Here is a 20215-nt window from a genome sequence, read left to right as displayed (position 1 = left end):
CCCACTGCCTTAAAAAAAATCCTTACATTCCTTGCATTGGGATTGGGTGATATGATTCTACAGTTCAGGGAGACTGGAAATTACAGAACATCTGCAATGAAATTGGTTTTTTGTGGAAAACTGATGAATCACTTACTGCCAATGACTGGAAGGAAAAGTACTTGTTTATGCCCTTATGTAATGAATTTTTATGAGGTGAAGTTTGCTGTTTATAAAAAATACACTTTAAGCTGCCGCTGATGTACAATAATAGAATTCAGAATAATGCATCACTGCAAATACAGTCACTAGTAGAATAATGTCTGCTTACAAAACACCAAAACAGTGCTATTACTTCTGCAATGGAATTAAAAATTTTCATCCAGCCTCTCATATTCTTATAAGAGAAAAAGTATTAATAGGGACATAGTCCACATTTGTCAGAGCCACTTACATACCTTCAAATATGACAAATTCTTTCATATTGTCTTTTGAACCCCAAAATGTTTTCTTCTGCTCCAAGAAGTAGGGCTGATATATACTGTCGGAGAAAAATTACTCCTAAGCAGTTATTCAAAAACAAACTAAAGGCAATGGCTCCCTGTAATCTCAGGCATCTAAGTACAAGTAACTATTTATATACCACTCACCACTACATATCAGTTGGCTATGTTTGTGTGTAACGTGTATTGAAATTTAAAAGACTCTTGCTTTCTTAGATTAATGTAGCTACATAAAAATTGTTCTATGGATGGTTAAAGAAAATAATTTCATTTCTTTTGAAGGCTATACAATTTCTTTGAATGAGAGCTGACATCAGTTAATGTTTTTGCTTAGTTTAGGGGGCAACGGAAAGAGACATTCCATTAAGTGATCAAATTAACCTTCTAAAACTAACAGTTGGGACTAATTAGTAACCTCAAATATGCTCAAAAGCAGCATTCTTTGCCTTACAAGGTAGGTTGTGAACGTTTTTAATATGAACCCTCATTTGGTAACAGTCAGTGGCAGTAGTAGTAGCTGTATTGTGAAAACTCCTACGGGTAATTTTTGGGGGGGAATTAAGATTGTGAGAATGTTTTGCTAATTTTGAGAAGCTAGGTGAAAATTTTTTTTCACAGTATAATTTTTGAGTTTTGGTTATGGTTGATACCAATTTTAAAAATGTTTTGTAGTAGAACAGCACGCAGCTGGAATGCTTCAATAAAAGATTGCATCTTTTGGAATTACAAATTGCATTTGCCCACAGGACCCCACCAAATATTTCCTGGAGAACTTATAGGCAGTAATCAGGAAAAACACTAAGGGTGAGATCCACAAAGGGGGACTTAGGTGCTGTGATAGCATTGAAATGTCTAACTTTTAAGTGCCTAGAAAATCCTGGGAAATTCGTGATCCACAATGCCAAGTTAGGCACCAAGGCTACTTATATAATGAATGGGGAGAGATAAGTACCTTAGAATCGGATCAATAAAATCAGCACACTAGGCACAAAGCCATCTAAGCTAGACTCTGGGAGATACCAATGAGAGAGGTATGCACTAAGCCTTGCCCCTATCGTGGAGATAGCCTCCTAAACCCAGGCTCCAGGGAGGCACCTACTTCTCCTTGTGATCCACAAATGGGAACCTGGTGCCTGGACTGAGGCAGCTTATGCATGTAAACCACTTCTTGCAGGAATTGCTTATGCCCCTGTCTCTTAAACCAAAACAGCCAGAGGAGGAGCTGTTGCTGCCACGACTGCCCTTATAACTTTTAGCTCCATGGTTAGAGAACTTGCCTGGAATGTGAGAGACCCAGTTTCAACTCCTGCCACTTTCTGCCAGAGGGGGAGCAAGGATTTGAAATGGGGTCACCTACTTCTCAGGACAGTGCTCTAACTGCTGAGCTATGGCATATTCTGACTGGGGGGAGCCCTCAATCTTTCCTGTTGAAGCTGTTCTGCTGTGCTCTACCCACTATCCTACAGGATCGTTCTCTTTCTTTCTCTCGCTGGTCTAATAACCGTTTAAATATTCATTCCCAGTGGAACAGTAGGAGGTAGGTAAGGGGAGATAGACCCTGGATTTGCGCCCTGCCCCCGCTCCAATCACTCTTTCACTATTTATCTACAATGGAACAACTTCAACAGGAGAGACCGAGGGACCCTCACATCAGAATAAGGCATAGTTCAGTGGCTCCTTGCTTGAGAGACAGAAGATGGGAGATTCCTGTTCAAATCTTTTTCTACTCCTCTGGGAGAAAACAGGAATTTGAAACAGTGTCTCCTACATACCAGACAAGTGCTCTAACCACTGCTTCCTCTTCCAGCTGGATTTTGGATGGAACCCAATCTGGTAGACATGCTCAGTAGACATCTACTGGATCAGGCCCCGCATGCAACATAGGTGACCGAATAGCTATCTTGCCCTGGTTCAAGAGTTGTTTTAGGGATTGAAGCAGGAAATAGGCATCTGGACACCTAGACTGGGGAGTAGTGTGCTTGCCGCAGGGTCTAAAACCTAGCTGTCTAGACAGCAGAATGTTATTTGCTGAGTGAGTTTAGGTGCCTACAGGGTTAGGTGGTAGCCAAGCAGGAGTTTCATGGATGACAGTGGTATGATGCAAAGGGACTTAGGTGCCTAACTCCAGAGTTTAGCTGCCTAAATTTCATCATGCATCATACCTTAACAACTAATACATTTTGCATTTTTTAAAAAAGAAGCCCTGCAACAACTTACTTATATTCCAAACATTGCTGCCTAGGTTGAAACCTTCAAGTACTGTGTTCTTTATAGCTCTTCCCTCTCTGGCCTGGCATCTCTACTAGTTTGACATTTATTGCTAGTATGTCAGAGTTTCTTAAAAAGGTATTTATAAATAGTTCTATGAATATGTCATAATGCTGTCAAAATATGTGGCTTAAAACTTGAATTATGATTAAGGTTTGTAGGGTGGTTTAACAGTTAGCATGGCAGTTCCACAAGGAATCAAAATTCTTTTTTCCCCAGGTTAGTAGGGAACAGGAGATGAAGTTATTTCAAAGGAGCAAAGTAAACTGACTGCAAAGGCAGCAGTATCCAGCCCTGTTGTGAGAAAAGAGTGATGCACAAGTGGTTGGGTGGGTGAAGAGACATGGGTGTCACAGAATCTCAGTCTCTCTCAGAAGTATGGGTAGGAAGAAAGCACCACGTATACAGTGTTCTGTAATTGTGGAATGTTTGTTTCTCTGTACGTTGGATAGTAATTGCTAGAGAGAATCTTTAGCAATCTGAATATAGGAATTTACAATAACCCAGCAAGCTAAAGGGAAGGTCAGCAGAAGTTAGTGCTACTTGAACGCTTGAGATAAATGTTAAGTTACAATTTCAGATTATTGGCTTGATAGTGTTCCTTTAAAGGAAAACATCCTTTTGGCTTTGTGATGGGGTGTATCTACCTGCACTGGCCCCACAAGGGTTAACTGTGTATTGCAGGCTGAGGAAACCACACACCTCCATCTCTGCTGGGCATTCTCAGTCTGGAGAAAGGGTATAAAGGGAAGCAGCCGACCTGAGGACAGATGCATATTGTGAGCTCCCTCCACAGACCTGCTGGAGCCTCAGTTCACAGAGGACAGTCATGCCAAATCCCAGGTGGATACCAGCCAGCCAGCCAGTGTGACCTGGGAAGGGAGTTGCTGCGGACTTAACAACCAGACTACCCCCGAGGACCCATGGACTGCTGTACTAGGAGACCAGGTAGGAAGTATTCCAGGGGAAAAAATATACCAGTCTGGTCATAGGACCGGGAGACTCGTCAGCAGGTTTTGGTACATTCAGACATGCTGACGTGCAATAAGGAGTAGAAACTAGCTAAATGGTATATAGTAATAAAGGCTGATCTCTTCTGAGTTTTGATAGAAGTTTTCTGGTACAGGGTACTTGTAACTGGTATAAGTTCTAGGCATTGGTTCACTCCACAGCTGCACTGGTTACTCTGGCACTATAACTGTTCTAACTGCAGATGAACAACAGAACTCTACCCAAAGGTTTAGTTTAAAAAAGTTGACTGAAAAAAAATAAAAGTTAAAAATAAGGGATTCAGACTATGTTGTAATACAAAATATCAGCAGACTTTTTGTTTTAATTATATACACCTTTTAGATGACAGTTTAATTAGTGATATTTTATCCATATAGTAAGTGAACAAACATAACAAAGGTAGTTATTCTTTGGATAGATCACAAATTAGCTGAATTTTTCTTCTGATATCTTTAGGCAAGACATACATTTTAGGAATTTTCTTTTGTCACCTAATACAGCAACAGTTAAGATCCTATTCGAAAACATAACATATATGAAATTTAAGTGTTAAAGGGAAGCTGCCAAATACTGAAGTTTTAGCTCCAGAATTTTCTCCCTTAAAAATATTAACCCAGTGGCAACTGTCTTCTCAACAGGGGGAGGGTGTGGAAATCTTGGCTCCTCAATGGTTGTTTTGATTTCACCTAACTACAAAGTAAAAAAATAAAATATAAATAAAATCTAGTATTGCTAAGGAAAAAAACCCACACAAAACATGTTATTTATGAGACCTTCAGAGTTTGGTGCTCTGCTATTGCAGAGCTGCACTGATAATATCCAGTGAAATTGTGGTACAACAATTGAAATAACGAAACAAAGAGACCCATGTTCATCACTGTGGTATATGAAGGCTATACTAAAATGTTCATAAAGGCAACAAAAGTACCCTATGATTTATATAATAGATTAGGGTGGTATCCACTTAGTATCCTGAAAGAATAGATGCATTTGGCTGGGACAATCAGGAAACAGATTCACTGCAATGAATTTAAACTGACAATGCTGGATTAATGGTGCACAGTGGCAAAAACTGTTTAAAAAAAAAAAGTTACTTTTAAGCCTATTCTCAGTAATGAGTGAACATGAATTGTTTTTTGCTGATATATCCTGCTGTGCAGCTCTCCATTTTCTTTAGGTGGTCTCACCACTTTATTATAGATGCTAATGAGTTACTTACCTCAAAAGTAGTTCACAGGGAATGTCTTCTATGGTGATTACATAAAGCAGTTGATGAAATATGCGGATAGCTATCAACAATATAATCGCATGAATCTTTGATTATAATTGGAATAATTGCTAAATTACAATTTTATATTAGTATATGGAAACTAATGTCAATACGGACTTTATTATATCACAGACATAAGACCGAGAAAGATCAAACTGCTGTAAACAAAATGACAATATGATCAATTTAATAGTGGTTCTGAATATTATATTATACAGTTTACTCTAAAGTATGTGCTTCAAGTGCACCACAAAAAACTCTAGAGTGTGTGAACTTCTGTCATTTCAATCTTGTATTTCAATGGCTGAAGATTGTATACCTCTGTACCACACTTAGGACAGGTAAAATACATGTCAAATAAGCAGTTGCTTTTAATACAATAGTAGCAGAAAACATGTGAGCAGCCTATGGTATGAGGCATAGTTGGCCACTCCCCACATACAGAACATTCCTTGCAATGTGCTGCTAAAGTGTTTTCGCTACTGGAAAAAACTGCAATAGGCAAAGACCAAGATGAAATTTTGAGTTTGAGCTTTTGCATGTTAATGAGTGGTAGAAGATAGATTAGAAATTCAGCAAAGCCATGCCATAAAAGTTCCCTGTTCATGTATTCAAATCCTATTTGACGAACATTCTGAGGCCTACAAAAGACAGATCTAATTCCTAAAATACGTTCGGTAAGTGTTGCAAATTTTCCCTTCTGAAGGAAAATCAGAAAGTTCAGTAGTCCACAAAGTTTTAAAAGTCCAGCTACAAAATTAATGAAATGCTTGATTCTGCAGAATGACTCTAGTTGGCGACTGCTGAATAAATCATAGCATCTTTCTTCCAACCACCTTCCACCAACAGTGCAGATAAGATACCATAACTTCTGGTGTTTGCTCAATGGCTGATATTTCTGTGTTTGAGATAAGTCATTCTTGTATTGAATATTCAGAATAGTCTGTCCCACAGTTGCATTCTTAGAATAGATGGTGAATCTCCACAAGAAAAGACATAAAAATGCTTTTACTTCTGGTTCAATGTGAGCCAACAGCCCCGGTTTAAATCCATGAAAACAGCTGGAAAACTGGGACCAAACTAGCTGCTCCAAGGCTTTGTTTAGTTCAAGAGCATCCATCTGACTTATTCTGAGCACAGGGTTCACTCTTTCTGAATTATTGCCATTGGAAGCCATGTCTTCACCACAGCTTTCTAGGAATAAACACAGATAAGCTTATAGTATAAATTTAACATTTTGTATTGTTTATACTTGTCTTTCAATACAGTTCATATAAAATTGTGAACAAAATTGAACAAGCAACAAAGCCATCGCTTTAGGAATTATTAACAATATTACACACTGCAACCAGCACCATTCAAGAAGTGTCATATTAATAACATAACTTTAGTCTTAAAATTACTTAAACTGCACTATTATTCCACACAGTAACACAGCTGTATCCTCTGAGCTATTCACAATACTAATCACACATTTAGTGCTTCACTGTAAGATTTAATGCATTGCCTGATGCTAGCAGAGTGATCAAATACTAAAATGAAGCAACAGTAATTGTAAAACAGTACAGTGGTTTATGGAATTTAATGTGGCAAATAGGTATAGTAAGTAAACTCTTGGGGGAAAGTAGTGAAGACAAACCTTGCCATATCAACACATCATAAGCTGCTGATAAACTATATAATATAGAAGATATTAGGAGATCTGAGAAATATGCATAGAAGAAATATGAAATTTAAACAAGTTGGGGATGATAAAGCCTTTAAAACAAAGACAGTGATATTTAAAAAATGCTAAAAGGATCAAATAAATATTCAGCACTCACACAAATTATCTTACAATATATCTGTGATGCCTGCATGTATTTTCTAATCTCTTTTGACAGGTGCAGGGTTTTGCTACCAGTTGTATAACAATTTTTCTGGCAAGATGATTAATGTATGCTGGTAACATCAACTAATGTGTACTCTTTTCCTGCCTGAGTATTAGAATGAAAAATAAAGTTATCCAAAAAAAATAGCTTGGTGCATATGTGATCATATTAACAATTCTGTACAATGGGAAAACAGTAGTATACAGTGCAAAGGCAAAGTAATCTTGTATAAAAGTCATGGCATAACGTGTCTCAGATATGCAGGATTTCGCTGTGGGGTGCCTGATGTAGTGGTCCTTTACACTGAGCTACAACAAATAAAAATGAGTTATTAGGAGGCCTAGTGATCTAATAAGTGCACAGGTTGCTCCCACAGATTTGGGGTTTTAAACTGGGTTCCTCGCAAAGCGGACCAATAGGACTTATTGCACTGTGGAGGTAGCATGTTCAGTTGCTTTAGAAAAGTGGGATAGGAACAGAATGAGTCTCTCCAGAGAGGAAAAGCCTGAAATGGAATTTACCAATTTCAGAAGGAGCTGCTTCCAGTCCTTATTTGTTAGACAGAAAGTTGCCATAAGAGGTTGTTTTTTTTTTTAAGAGGTGAATGAATTCTCCTTGAGCTCAAACACATCCACCCCCCCCACCCCGGGGGGGAGGAGGAGGAATGGGCACAGGTAGGGAGAAAAATACTGGCAAAACCGTAACAACTCCAAAAGTTTTTTTTAAAAAAAAAGTGATCTGCAATTCAAAGCCCAAATTACAAAAACTTTAGAGCAGTATTCCTTTCTGTACCCATTGGGAAACTTAGTAATATCGCAAGTAACACACTGTTGAAACAAATCTTGCAGTAGATGTGATTAGTTTTTCCATGTGTGCGCGATTAAAATAAAGGAGGAGATGGGGGGGGAGGGACAAACAACAACAACAACAAAAAAAACACACATCAAGATGTTGGCATGCAAAGCTTTTCTTGTTGCCTATGGGTATATCTAATCCTCAAGCTTGGGGTGTAATTCCTAGCTCAAGGAGACATACTTTGTATTAGCTCTGATGAAACTAGCACACTAAAAATAGAGTAGTTGTGGTGGCATGAGCAACAGGAGAGGCTAGTCAGCCTGAGTATGTACTTGTCTAAGATGATGGGCACATATTTGAGGAGACTAGCCATTCCCGCTGCTTGCGCTGCCATGAAGTGTAGTCAGACTCTATGGCAGTAGCTAAGAATTCTTCCGTTAAGTCCTGGAAAAAATTATATATATATATATAATTATACTATATATATACACACTATATATATATATATAGTACTTCTAGATAATGTAAGCCATGACAGACCACATCTATTAACATGGGCTCTTATCCAGCAAACCACTTAAGCACATGCATAACTTTGACTTTAATGGGACTATTCACATGCTTAAAGTTATGCACACACTTAAGTGCTTTGTTGGATTGGGGCCATATATCGCACTCATTACCATCCATCACTACAACCGTGTTGAAGAAGCCTGCACTTAACCAGGGTTATTTGGACATTTAGAATGTATATAAAAGGCAAGATTCTGAAGTTGCTGCCATTGATTTCAATGTTATCCATACGTGAACATCAAAAGGGTAGAATTTGAAATGCCTACTCCCATGTGAATGCTAAATATATATGAGAATCACAATGGTCTTGTGGCTAACTTTTGTTGAAATAATAAGCCTCCACTCCGCATATTTCCTGTTTTGCAGGAATGGTGGTTTCTTATTTTACTGTTTTTATCCACTTATTTTTAAACAGTGCTAACATAAAAGGTCTCCTTTGATTACTTTCCCTTGCCCAACAACGAAGTTATTTCAATGCTTTGTTACACTTGTACTTCATATTGTTTTCACAGATACTGGCCTTACCACTGGAACAAATATGCAGCCTGGTGTCTGTACCAATCAATCAGTAAATAAATAAATAAAATTACACAGCCCACAGGTACCATCTTTCAGCTTGTATTTTTTTTCCCCATTGCAATTCACTTCATATTCTTCTGTTTTATACAGATCTCACCAAGAAACTTGTTTTCCTCCATGCCACCTAATTAACTTCCATTTCTCCTTGTCCCTACTGCTTGTTATTCTCTTCTCATCATCTTGCTTTAGATCATTTTAAACTAGTGAAGGGACCAGAATTGTATGCCCAATAATAAATAAAGACAAACACCAGTGTTTCATTTAAGTATATCACTAGGCTAGGAGTATGTGAAGGGAACACTTAAGGCAAAAAAAATAAATAAATAAAAATAAAAATCAAGAACAGTATAGTGCATTCTACTAAAATCAGTGTGATTAAGTTGTTACATAAATATGTTTAAGGCAAAATGATTTAAAACTAAATATTAAGGTCTCCTGCTGACATTTTATCACCACAGCCAATTGCTTTTGTTTCACAGAAAAAAAAAAACACCCTTGAAAAATCAGTTTTCCAATAATATAAAGTCTTTTCTTTCCTTAAATAAGCCCATGCTTTGCTTTCTTTAGTTTATATATATATATATATATATAAATAAAAATGAATCTCTTGTACAGTGCATTCCAAATACAAATTTTATATCACAAAGAAAATAGGAATTTCTCCAAGTAGATTTTAATGCTGTTATTGAGTATTGTACAAATTATGAATGAATATATTTTATTTAGAAACATGTTATTGACAGAAATCTATCAATAGTAATGTGAGTATTGTCAAGGGCCTGTCAATATTAATGTAATTATGATTAAGGGGATAACATGGATTTTAGCTATAATACCAAGTAACATCTCCTACATTGCTGCTATCAATATAAGCATTATTATTGACCTGTTCTGAGACACTCAGTACTAGATGTATTACCATTAGGCATATTTGTCAATGCATGCTGCCTACAAAAATTCTATGTTAAATTTACGGGCCTATAAAAACTTTGTCAGCAGAAACTCACGAATCCAAGTAATCTCTAGGGCGTCATTCCCCCTCCCGGCTATTCCATTGTAATAAACTAATTTCCACTGTTCCAATGTCACTGCCATCTTGCGCCTACTTTTCTAGCATAAAAAACAGAAATATTGCATTTACATATTATTTCTATGCAAAAGCTTCAAGATTTTAAGATATTTAACAGTTTTTAAAAATGTTCAAATGAAAACATTTTTGAAATGGTTCTGTTCACAACTATTAAACTAGTTCACAACTATTAAAAACCTCATTTAGAATGTGATCTGGCATGCTTTAAATTAGTAGGATCATTCCTGTTGACATATATGGGTTCAGGATTGAGCAGTTTAAAGTGATCTCTCTTCTGCAGCAAATAGAGTTACAGTCTTCATATCATAAAAAAAATTAGAGGAGACAAAACAATGGCATCCTGATGGAATTTAGGAGGATACCTGTTCCAGAAAAAAATTGCAAATACTGGCACTGGAAAACAAGTTCATAAAACTTTCTGTACTCATTAGCACAACCCTTCATTAGTATACACTGGTATACAGGAGTTCAAGATAAGAAAATATAAAAAGTAGCCAGTGTCCAAACATTTACATTTTAATATCTTAATCATTAAATCGCAAAGGAATGCAGTCCACACCATGGTCTGTCAACTAGAACCATCAGCCCCAGATAGTACCCAATAAAACCAGAAGTGAATCACACCCCTTGCATGGAAGAAGGACCTCAAACTCACTTCAAACACTACCCATCCTGAGATTGGTGCTGGTGGGGAGGGTTGGCAGGGCTAGCAGACTCACTACTGGGCTCCAAGCAGCTTCCAGAAAGCAGCTGGTATGTCCCTGCTGCTCCAAGGCCCACAGCATTTGTGCAGGCAGTGGGCCAGATTCTGCTATAAATCCAAAATATGTTCACTGTTCATCTTCAGGTCTAGCCAATGAAGCACATTGCTTTTAAAAGTACAGTACTTTCTTTTAATGTAAGTAATGCATGTCTGTCCATTTCATCTTTTTTGTTATTGAATGTATCATTTATTTGGATAAGATATCAAAACTGAATGTGTGCCTAATTTGTGCCTGGCATCACTAGTCAGACTTAGCTGGCTACTTGTTGATATACGGAATTTGCTCATCTCACTCAATGCACACACTTTTTTTTTTTTTAAAAAAAGTTTAGTCTGTTGTAGTCATTGCCAAGAGATCCTGAAATGGTCTCTGATTGAATAGTCATAATATGATATACTTATTTTGACCCCAAACTGTCTACTGGTGATCTTTTGTTTCATGTTAATTAATTTCAAGTGGAAGCTTAAATTATCATCAATTTTTTTCTCTTAAGAGGCAGAAAGAAGGTAGAATTTAATAAAGGTAAGATCTATTTCCTCCCCTATTTTGAATATATTTTGTTGCAATACAGCATAGGTGAAAATGAGGTCCAGGCCTTGTATTTTTTCCTTGGTAAACTCATTTTAAAATAGGTAGGTACTTTGTTCATGTTTCCTTAGGTTTCTTGGCATTGATGGAGTATAGTACATAACCTTCTTGAACTTCTTCTTCCCCCCAGAATTCTCTTTCAAGATGCCAGTGGCAAAAAACAGTAGCATTTGGTAATTTTCTGAACCCCTATTTTAATCTTATAGACACACTTGACCTTCTCCTGTCTTTAAAAGGCCATCTCTTGAGTTGCCACTGCCATAGTTAGTGTTACTGTACAGAAGGAGGTCCAGGGATTAAAAATGGTAGTATCAACATCAGAATGCAGGAAAGTACGTCTCCCATCCTATGTTAAGAAGTCTCTGGAGGAGGCAGAATGGTGTATAGTATAAGTTTTAATTTAGGTTATCCATAGGTCCACATTTGTTTCATATGAATCTTGAATTGCAATAAATGTCATTGACCCAGTTCTCTGCACGTGACTCACTGACTCCTTTATGAAATAAAGTTACATCTGAAAAGATTATGTCCAAAGAACATTAACAGTCTCAAGAACATTCTGATTCAAGGTGAAAGCTTCCTCTTTAAACACCTTGTTGATTTTAAGCTGCATTATCAAACTGATTGTTGACCTTATAACACTTAGCTTTTGTTCACATTAAATTCTGCCTCTTCCCTTGTCAAATAGTTTTTTCTAAATGCACCAGAAGAGAGGTTTTTTTTTACTTTTAGGGTGTGACCATACAGAATTTAGAGAGTCTATTAAACAGTTCTGAATTAGAATTATCTGTACATGAAAGTGAAAATATCTGTATTTAACCCTAAATTTTAAGCCCTTTGTTTTTGTGGGTTAATCATACTTTTAATATTATGCATTTTTTCTAGTTTATATCTAAAAAGTGTCACCTGAAAAATAACTCTTAAGGAATGAATATGATAATTTTATGATAAAAAAGTACCAAATTAATTTAAGTTTTTGAACTCCAAAATCATGTAGGGCAGACCCATTTTTAATGCTCAATGATCCGCCACTGTGAACCGTTCTGTGACATCGCATCTACCAGAAACCCCATTAATCCTTGCATAGTTTTAAAATGCATCCCAAGGTCCAGTACTTGAGAAGTGAAGCATAGCCTCTATGATCTTTAGTTTGAGCAATCTGGACATACTTTGCCATATCAAAAAAGAGTATAAAGCTTCTCAAAGTGATCTTTATTAACTACATTGTGTTGTTCAGCTGTCTGATGCCATTTTACCATCATTAATGTATGTGTTTGCATCCCCTAAAAAGAATAAAGGCAGCAAGTCTAAGTCCTGATTCATCCAGATGCTTACGCATATGCTTGACTTTAAGCAGGTGTGTACTCACACCAACTTTAATTTTCCTGGATAGTCATGGTGTCCACCTTATATTGGAGAATACATATTTTTTATTTGTAGTTGCTGCTCTTACACATGATCATGTGGAATTTTTTTTTTTTTTTTTTTTTTAAAACACTACCAGTGACAGTTTTGGGTCTTTTAAATGCCTATTTTTTTTCCAAATCCCGACTAACTGGTGGACTTTATGTAGAATAAGGATTTCAATGAACAAACCACATGCCAGAATCAGAAACTTAGGAGCTCATGCAACTCTCATGAATCTGTGAAGTGACTCATATTGACTTTAATGCAAGTTAGACTGGAAAATTTAAACAAAGTAAGGGCTGAGAGACAAAATACATATTAAACTGATAATAGATATCGAATAGTGCTGTCGATTAAGTGCAGTTAACTCACGCCATTAACTTTTTTGAGTTCATCACAGTTTTAATTGCATTGTTAAACAATAGAATACCAATTGAAATTAGAATATTTTATAATATAATTTCAATTACAACACAGAATACAAAGTGTGCACTGTACACTTTGTATTATTATAACCATATTTGCACTGTAAAAATTAACAGAATAGTATCTCTCAATTCACCTCATAAAAGTACTATAATGCAATCTCTATTGTAAAAGTGCAACTTACAAATGTAGATTTTTGTTACATAACTGCACTCCAAAAAAAAGTAAAATTTTAGTGCTGACAAGTCCACTCAGTCCTACTTCTTTTTCAGCCAATTGCTTAAGAAAAATAAGTTTGTTTATATTTACGGGAGATATGCTGCCTGCTTCTTATTTACAATGACCTGAAAGTGAGAACAGGTATTCGCATGGCACTTCTGTAGCCAGCATTGCAAGGTATTTACATGCCAGATATACTAAACGTTTGCTTGCCCGTTTTTGCTTTGGCCACCACTTCAGAGGACATGGTTCCATATTGATGACACTCATAAAAAACACATTAAATAATTTGTGACTGAACTCCTTGTGGGATAATTGTATGTCTCCTTCTCTATTTTACCTGCATTCTGCCATATATTTCATGTTATAGAAGTCTTGGATGATGACCCAGCACATGTTCTTAAAATGAAGAACATTTTCCCTGCAGATTTCACAAAATGCAAAGAAGGTACCAATTTGAGATTTCTAAAGACAGCTATAGTACTCAACCCAAGGTTTAAGAATCTGAAGTGCCTTCCAAATTCTGAGAGAGACAAGGGGTAGAACATGCTTTCAGAAGTCTTAAAAAAGCAATACTCCGATGCGGCAGCTACAGAATCCAAACCACCGAAAAAGAAAAATCAGCTTTCTGCTGGTGGCATCTGACTCAGATGATGAAAATGAACATGTGGCAGGCTGCACTGCTTTGGATCATTATCAAGCAGAACTCATCATGAGCATGGACACATGTCCTCTGGAAAGGTGGCTGAATCATGAAGGGACATATGAATCTTTAGTGCATCTGACACGTAAATACCTTGGCTACAAAAGTACCACGCAAACACATGTTCTCACTTTCAGGTGACACTGTAAACAAGAAGTGAGCAGCATTCTCCTGAAAATGTAAACAAACTTGTTTGTCTTAGCAATTGGCTGAAAAAGAAGTAGAACTAAGTGGACTTGTAGGCTCTAAAGTTTTACACTGTTTCATTTTTGAATGCAGTTATTTTTTGTACATAATTCTACATTTGTAATTCAACTTTCATTATATAGTATTTTTCAATTCATCTCTTTTTTTTTTAGTGTAATCAAAAATAAATCTAAAGTGAGCACAGTATACTTCGTATTCTGTGTTGTAATTGACATCAATATATTTGGACATGTAGAAAACATCCAAAAACATTTAAATAATGTTATTCCATTGTTTAACAGCACGATTAATTGTGATTAATTTTTTTAAATTGCTTGACAGCCCTAATATAGAACCATCACACCTTTTAAACTTTTATTAGTATTCCTCTCCTCTTTGATTAGTCAAAAAGTTCTCCATTAATATTTGTTCCATTTACCTTATAGCTGTTTAACAGTCACATGGACAATAAATCATCATCTATTGGAATCATAAGCTAGACAAGCAATATAATGGCTGCTTCAGCAGATCTAAGTTCTGCACACAAATATAGTTAGCAAGAGCCAAACAGCGGGCACTGAGTGACATAAGCAGAATTGTTTCTAGCCAGTGCTGTTAACATTTCTGTTACCATTTTCTACACTAGCTTGAAGCAACAGAATTGTGTGGGTAAAAGAGTCTCAGTGTGCAGGATCAGAAACTATTCTAAAATTTTCCTCTTAATTGTAAAGGCCTTCCTTCCAAGTATTTTACCAATGCTTTTGGCACTACATCTTTTTACACGAGTAGTTCCAATTTAGTTTCATTTTACTAATATTCAATTGATCGTTTTTACTGTTTCTTTTGTGGGGTACATAGAATGGCAGAAACGTCAGAATACTGCCTAAATTGGTAGGCAAAATGGAGGAAATAAATAAGATGTTTGCAAAATACACACATTTATACAGGCAGTCCTCGACTTTATGACGTTTGACTTATGATGAATGGCACTTACGTTTCTGAATTGACCCCCTGATTTGACTTCGACAATTAGTTTAGACTTTGACGCTCGGTCCCACAATGGAGCGTACTGCGGTTCCGAGTTACGACTTATGACGCAATGTTCAGGAACCAACTGTGTCGTAAGTCCAAGCACTGCCTGTATAGCTAAGAAAACACTTTAAGGGAGGTGCCATGGGCTTAGTAGAGGAAGAACATTCTTGTACACCTAGCCCTAACTCATTTTCTTATAAAAATTCCACTTGGATTAAGATGGAATATTGTGCGCTGGACAACACGCTTCAAATAGGTTGGTTCAAACTGATGTACATGAAAGGAAATGTCACTACATTTAAGTGGTCTGAAAACAAGGCTATTGTGGAGAAACTAAATGAATTCTTTGCTTTGGTCTTCATGGTTGAGGATGTGAGGGAGATTCCCAAACTTGAACCATTCTTTTTAGGTAACAAATCTGAGGAACTGTCCCAGATTGTGGTGTCAATAGAGGAGGTTTTGGAACAAAGTGATGTATTTAATAGTAATAAATCACCAGGAGGTCAAATATGAAACTGAAGAAAAATTAAGTGTGGTACATAACTTATTGCTTAAAATCAGCTTCTGTACTAGATAACTGCAGGATAGCTGTTGTAACACCAATTTTTTTTTTTAAAAGGCTGCAGAGGCTATCCTGGCAATTATAGAGCAGAAAACCTAACTTGAATACCAGGAAAATTGCTTGAAACTATAGAAAAGAGTTCGCAAAAAGAAAAGGCGTACTAGTGGCACCTTAGAGACTAACCAATTTATTTGAGCATAAGCTTCGAAGTGAGCTGTAGCTCACGAAAGCTTATGCTCAAATAAATTGGTTAGTCTCTAAGGTGCCACTAGTATGCCTTTTCTTTTTGCGAACACAGACTAACAAAACTGCTACTCTGAAACCTGTCATAGAAAAGAGTTATTAGACACACAGATGAACACAATATGTTGGGGAACACTTAACACTGCTTTTGTAAAGGGAGATTGGTGAGGCATAATCTATTGGAATTCTTTAAGGGAGTCAATAAGCATGTGAACAAGGATGATCCAATAGAAATAGAGTGTTTGGACTTTCAGAAAGCCTTTGTCAAGGTCCTTCACCAAAGCTCTTAAGTAAAGTTGGCAGTCATGGAATATAAGTGGGAAGGTCCTCATGGATCAGTAACTGGTTAAAAGATAGGAAACAAAGGGTAGGAATAAATGGTCAGTTTTCACAGCAGAGAGAAGTAAACAGCAGGGCCCCCAAAGGATCTGTTCAAGGGCCAGTGCTGTTCAACATATTCATAAATGATGTGGAAAAAAGGATAAACAGTGAGGTGGCAAAGATTGCAGACAATACAAAATTACTCAAAGCTAAGTCCAAAACTGATTGTGAAGAGTAACAAAGGGATCTCACAAAAATCGGGTTACTGGGCAACAAAATGGCAGATGAAATTCAGTGATGATAAAGGCTTATTGAAAAACAATCCCAATCCCATATACAAAGTGATGGGGTCTAAATTAGCTATTATGGCTCAAGAAGGTGATCTTGGAGTTATTGTGGATAGCTCTCTGAAAACATCCACTCAATATGCAGTGGTGGTCAAAAAAACTAACAATGTTAGGAACCATTATGAAAGGGATAGATAAGACGACAGAAATTTCATAATGCCACTATATAAATCCATGGTTCACCCACATCTTGAATATTGCATGCAGTTCTGGTCACCCCATCTCAAAAAAACAAAACAAAAACAAAAACAAAAAAACCTGGAAAAAGTACAGAGAAGGATAACAAAAATGATTAGGAGTATGGAACAGCTTCAGTAGGAGAAGAGATTAAATGACTGGGATTATTTCAGCTTGGACAATAGACAACTAAGTGGGGATATGATAGAGGTCTATAAAATCATGAACGGCGCAGAAAAAGTGAATATGGAAGGGTTATTTACTCCTTCATGTAACACAAGAACCAGGGGTCACCCAATCACATTAACAGGCAGCAGGTTTAAAACAAACAAAAGGACGTACTTCTTCATACAATGCACAGTCAATCTGTGAAACTCATTGCCAGGGAATTTTGTTAAGGCCAAAAGTATAACAAGGCTCAAAAAATAATTAGACAAGTTCACAGAGGGTAGGTCCATCAATGGCTGTTCACGAAGATGATCAGGGATACAACCCCATTCTCTGGGTGTCCCTCAGCCTCCGACTGCCAGTAGGTGGATGAAAGGGGATGATCCTTCGATAAATTTCCCTGTTCTGTTCATTCCCTCTGAAACATCAGCACCAACCACTGTCGGAAGACAGCGTACTGTGCTAGATGGACTATCGGTCTGATCCAATATGGCTATTCTCATGTTCTTATTCTTTCCGAAGAAATAAGAGAAATTTAATTTTTTTGTTCCAAGATGATGCCTTTAAGATGCATATTAATAACTGTAGCGGATATTCCAATACGGATACTATTGCCTATTTCCATAAGGAGTGCTGGTGGTGGAGTTAAGTCATAGGTGTCAAACACTTGGTCTGCATATTGGATCTAGTGCTCCTGAAGGATCTATGTGGCCTGCATGATCTATTTAGAGTCTCCTGAAACATAATTAAAAAAAAAATTCTAGACATCATAGTTATAAAGTTAACCCTCTAACTGCAAAGAGAGAGTCTGTGGACAGCCTGAAACAATAGACTTCATGTATGAATTCCTTCACCCCAATTAATCTAATTGGAATATTAATTCCAGAGACCGATGTGACACTTAAATACAAATATTTAACAATTTTATTGATGATCACTTAATCAGATGAGCTGGTGAGGATGAATACTGGAATGGAAATTGGGAGCTACTGCACAGGAAGGAAAATAGAAGGTAGGAAGAGGGATATAAATAGAGAAAATAGGATGGGGAAAGAAGAAAAAAATATAGAAATTGACCTTATAAAGGGTAGAAATAATGGTGGTCCTAAATGTGAACATTTACCTACTGTGAGATGTGAGTTAATAACTAAAAGTTTAATTTACTACAATCAGGCCATTTTCCCTGCACAAACAGTGCACCTCAACCTTTGTGCAAGTTTACCACTGATATAAAGGGCAGAAGTGGATGGAAAGAGCAATAGGATGGCGATTGCTACAGATTGAAGGGAATGTACTGTCCTAAATTTTTTAACCCTAGACTATAAATTTAAAACAGAATTCAGCTGACTCCAAAAATAAGTTTAACACTAGCAGGTTAAGGGATACCCAATTAATATGGTTTTAACACTCATACCCTACTCAACTGGTCATCAAGAGCCCAAGTGCTGTCTCAAGCATCAAGTGAAACCAGAAGGCAGCCATCCTCAGCAGAGAACAGCCCCAAAGTGTAAGGAGCATAGCAAAGACTACAACCCCAGCATGTAACAACACCCCACCTTAATCCTAAAGGTCTAGTGGTCAAAGACTACAGGACCTGGCTTGCAGGGTTCCCAGAGCTGCCACTTTGGCCATGGCACATTCCCGGCTGGGCCCTGTAGTATCTCCATAGGCCTCCATCAAAGAGGAGTGGGCAGGAGACCAAAGGCCGCAGGGAAGAGCTAGACTAAGCTCTCCTGTCACCACTAGATTGTGACCTTTGCTGCCAGCCAGTCCCCAACTGGCATAGTGGGAAGCCTATAAAAACTGATGCCAGGCCCAAGTCTTTGACTAGGCCAGGGGCAGTTCTGGGGCCATTGGGGTGAACTTTTAGGGAAGTGGGGTTTCCTTCCTAGGTCTGAGAAAGAGAAACTTAAAATTCACTAAACAGCCCCCCGCAAGACACGCCCGCTCCGGTCGCCCCTTGTCCCGCCACAGCTTCCCCTCCCCCACTGCCCCGCCGCGTCCTCCGTCTCCCCCGAACTCCTCCAACGGCTGCCCCCGCTGTGCCCCAGACTGACCTCCGCTGCCGTCCTGCCTGCTGCTGCCTGGCGCTGGGGAGAGGAGAACCTGAGCGCCCCTCTCGCCGCCTGCTGCTCCCACTCACCCGGCCGTGGGGTGCCAGGGCTGGGGGCACGGTGGCCCGCCTCGCGACCAGGCCAGGCGCAGCTATTAACAGCAAGTTGCGACCCGGATCATGGAGCCCGCGCCCACTGCGTAGAACGGCCGTCACACAACGCAACAGATACCATAGATGTAGCGTCAGCCGCCTAGAGTGCCGCCCACTAAACGGGAAATGCCGTCGAGTTAGAGCAAAGCTTCTCCTCGCCTAACTTAAGGGACCCGGGATAGAAGCCGGGCTCGCGCTTCCGGGGTTGACAACGCTCGCGGCTATATAACTGACAAGCCATTCAACCAATCAGAGGAAGGGGAGCGACTGGCCAATGGGGGTGAGTCTGATAGTCAGTGACTCGAGGAGGTGTGTGTGGCTTTAACGTGGGGTCTGTGTTACGTTCCTTCTCCTGCCGTCTTTTTAAACCTTTGTGTTTTGTAGCAACGGCCCGCCGCCCCCCCCATCACCCCCAGTCCCCAACCTGCCCCCGCCAAATCTCCCTCGGCATCAACCCCCCCCTTCCACCCCCTCGCCCTGTCCCAACTCTGTCTCCGCCCCTGGCCAAGTCCCCCTCTGGCCTGGCCCGGCCCCTTCCAACCCAAACCACCATCCTCCCATTTGGGGTCTCTTACCCCTCGCTCCCCCGGTCCATCCCACATCCTGTTACTGGCAGGATAAGCAAACACGTGCGTTTCGTTGCAGAAACTCTCTGTGAAGCCTAATCTGCCCCCGCCCTACCTGAGGTTAACCTGCAGCAAGAGCTGCTCTCCCACCATAAAACTCACCCCTGTCTCTGGATTGTATAGGTGGAAAAACCTTGGTGCGTGTGTGTGAAATGGCTAATCAAGGTGATGAGAATCTGTGTGGACTAAATGATCTGGGAGGGGATGGAGATAAAGTAACATGGGGAAGATACAGCACAGCGGGGGATGCAGCAGCAGATTCTTGTCCAGGACTCATCACGTGAGCCTTTTACTGAAAAAG

General features: G+C 38.6%; 1 protein-coding gene and 1 long non-coding RNA gene across 5 annotated transcripts in view; one reads left to right on the top strand and one right to left on the bottom strand.

The window, feature by feature from the left end:
- Window positions 1-5132: 5132 nt before the first annotated feature.
- Window positions 5133-19468, bottom strand: PEX2 (peroxisomal biogenesis factor 2). 4 transcript variants are annotated; one of them, XM_073330762.1, is made up of 2 exons: window positions 19140-19468; window positions 5133-6225 (listed from the first exon to the last, which is right to left on the bottom strand). In XM_073330762.1, exon 2 carries the CDS (start codon window positions 6206-6208, stop codon window positions 5291-5293), a length of 918 nt encoding a protein of 305 aa, XP_073186863.1. In that variant the 5' UTR covers window positions 6209-6225; window positions 19140-19468; the 3' UTR covers window positions 5133-5290. The 4 variants fall into 4 exon arrangements, 3 of the variants coding, with proteins under 3 accessions (XP_073186863.1, XP_073186864.1, XP_073186865.1); XM_073330763.1 differs by lacking the exon at window positions 19140-19468 and adding an exon at window positions 17257-18959; XM_073330764.2 differs by lacking the exon at window positions 19140-19468 and adding an exon at window positions 15227-16007.
- The window catches only part of LOC140906590 (uncharacterized), a 68232-nt gene continuing 67116 nt past the window's right edge, over window positions 19100-20215 (top strand). The window contains exon 1 of the long non-coding RNA XR_012157162.1: window positions 19100-19568. This is a non-coding gene — a long non-coding RNA (uncharacterized LOC140906590). The remainder of the gene's footprint in view (window positions 19569-20215) is intronic.

Source organism: Lepidochelys kempii, chromosome 2, assembly GCF_965140285.1.
Source record: "Lepidochelys kempii isolate rLepKem1 chromosome 2, rLepKem1.hap1, whole genome shotgun sequence".
Lineage (NCBI taxonomy): Eukaryota > Metazoa > Chordata > Testudines > Cheloniidae > Lepidochelys > Lepidochelys kempii.
This window is presented reverse-complemented; position numbering and strand designations above follow the sequence as displayed.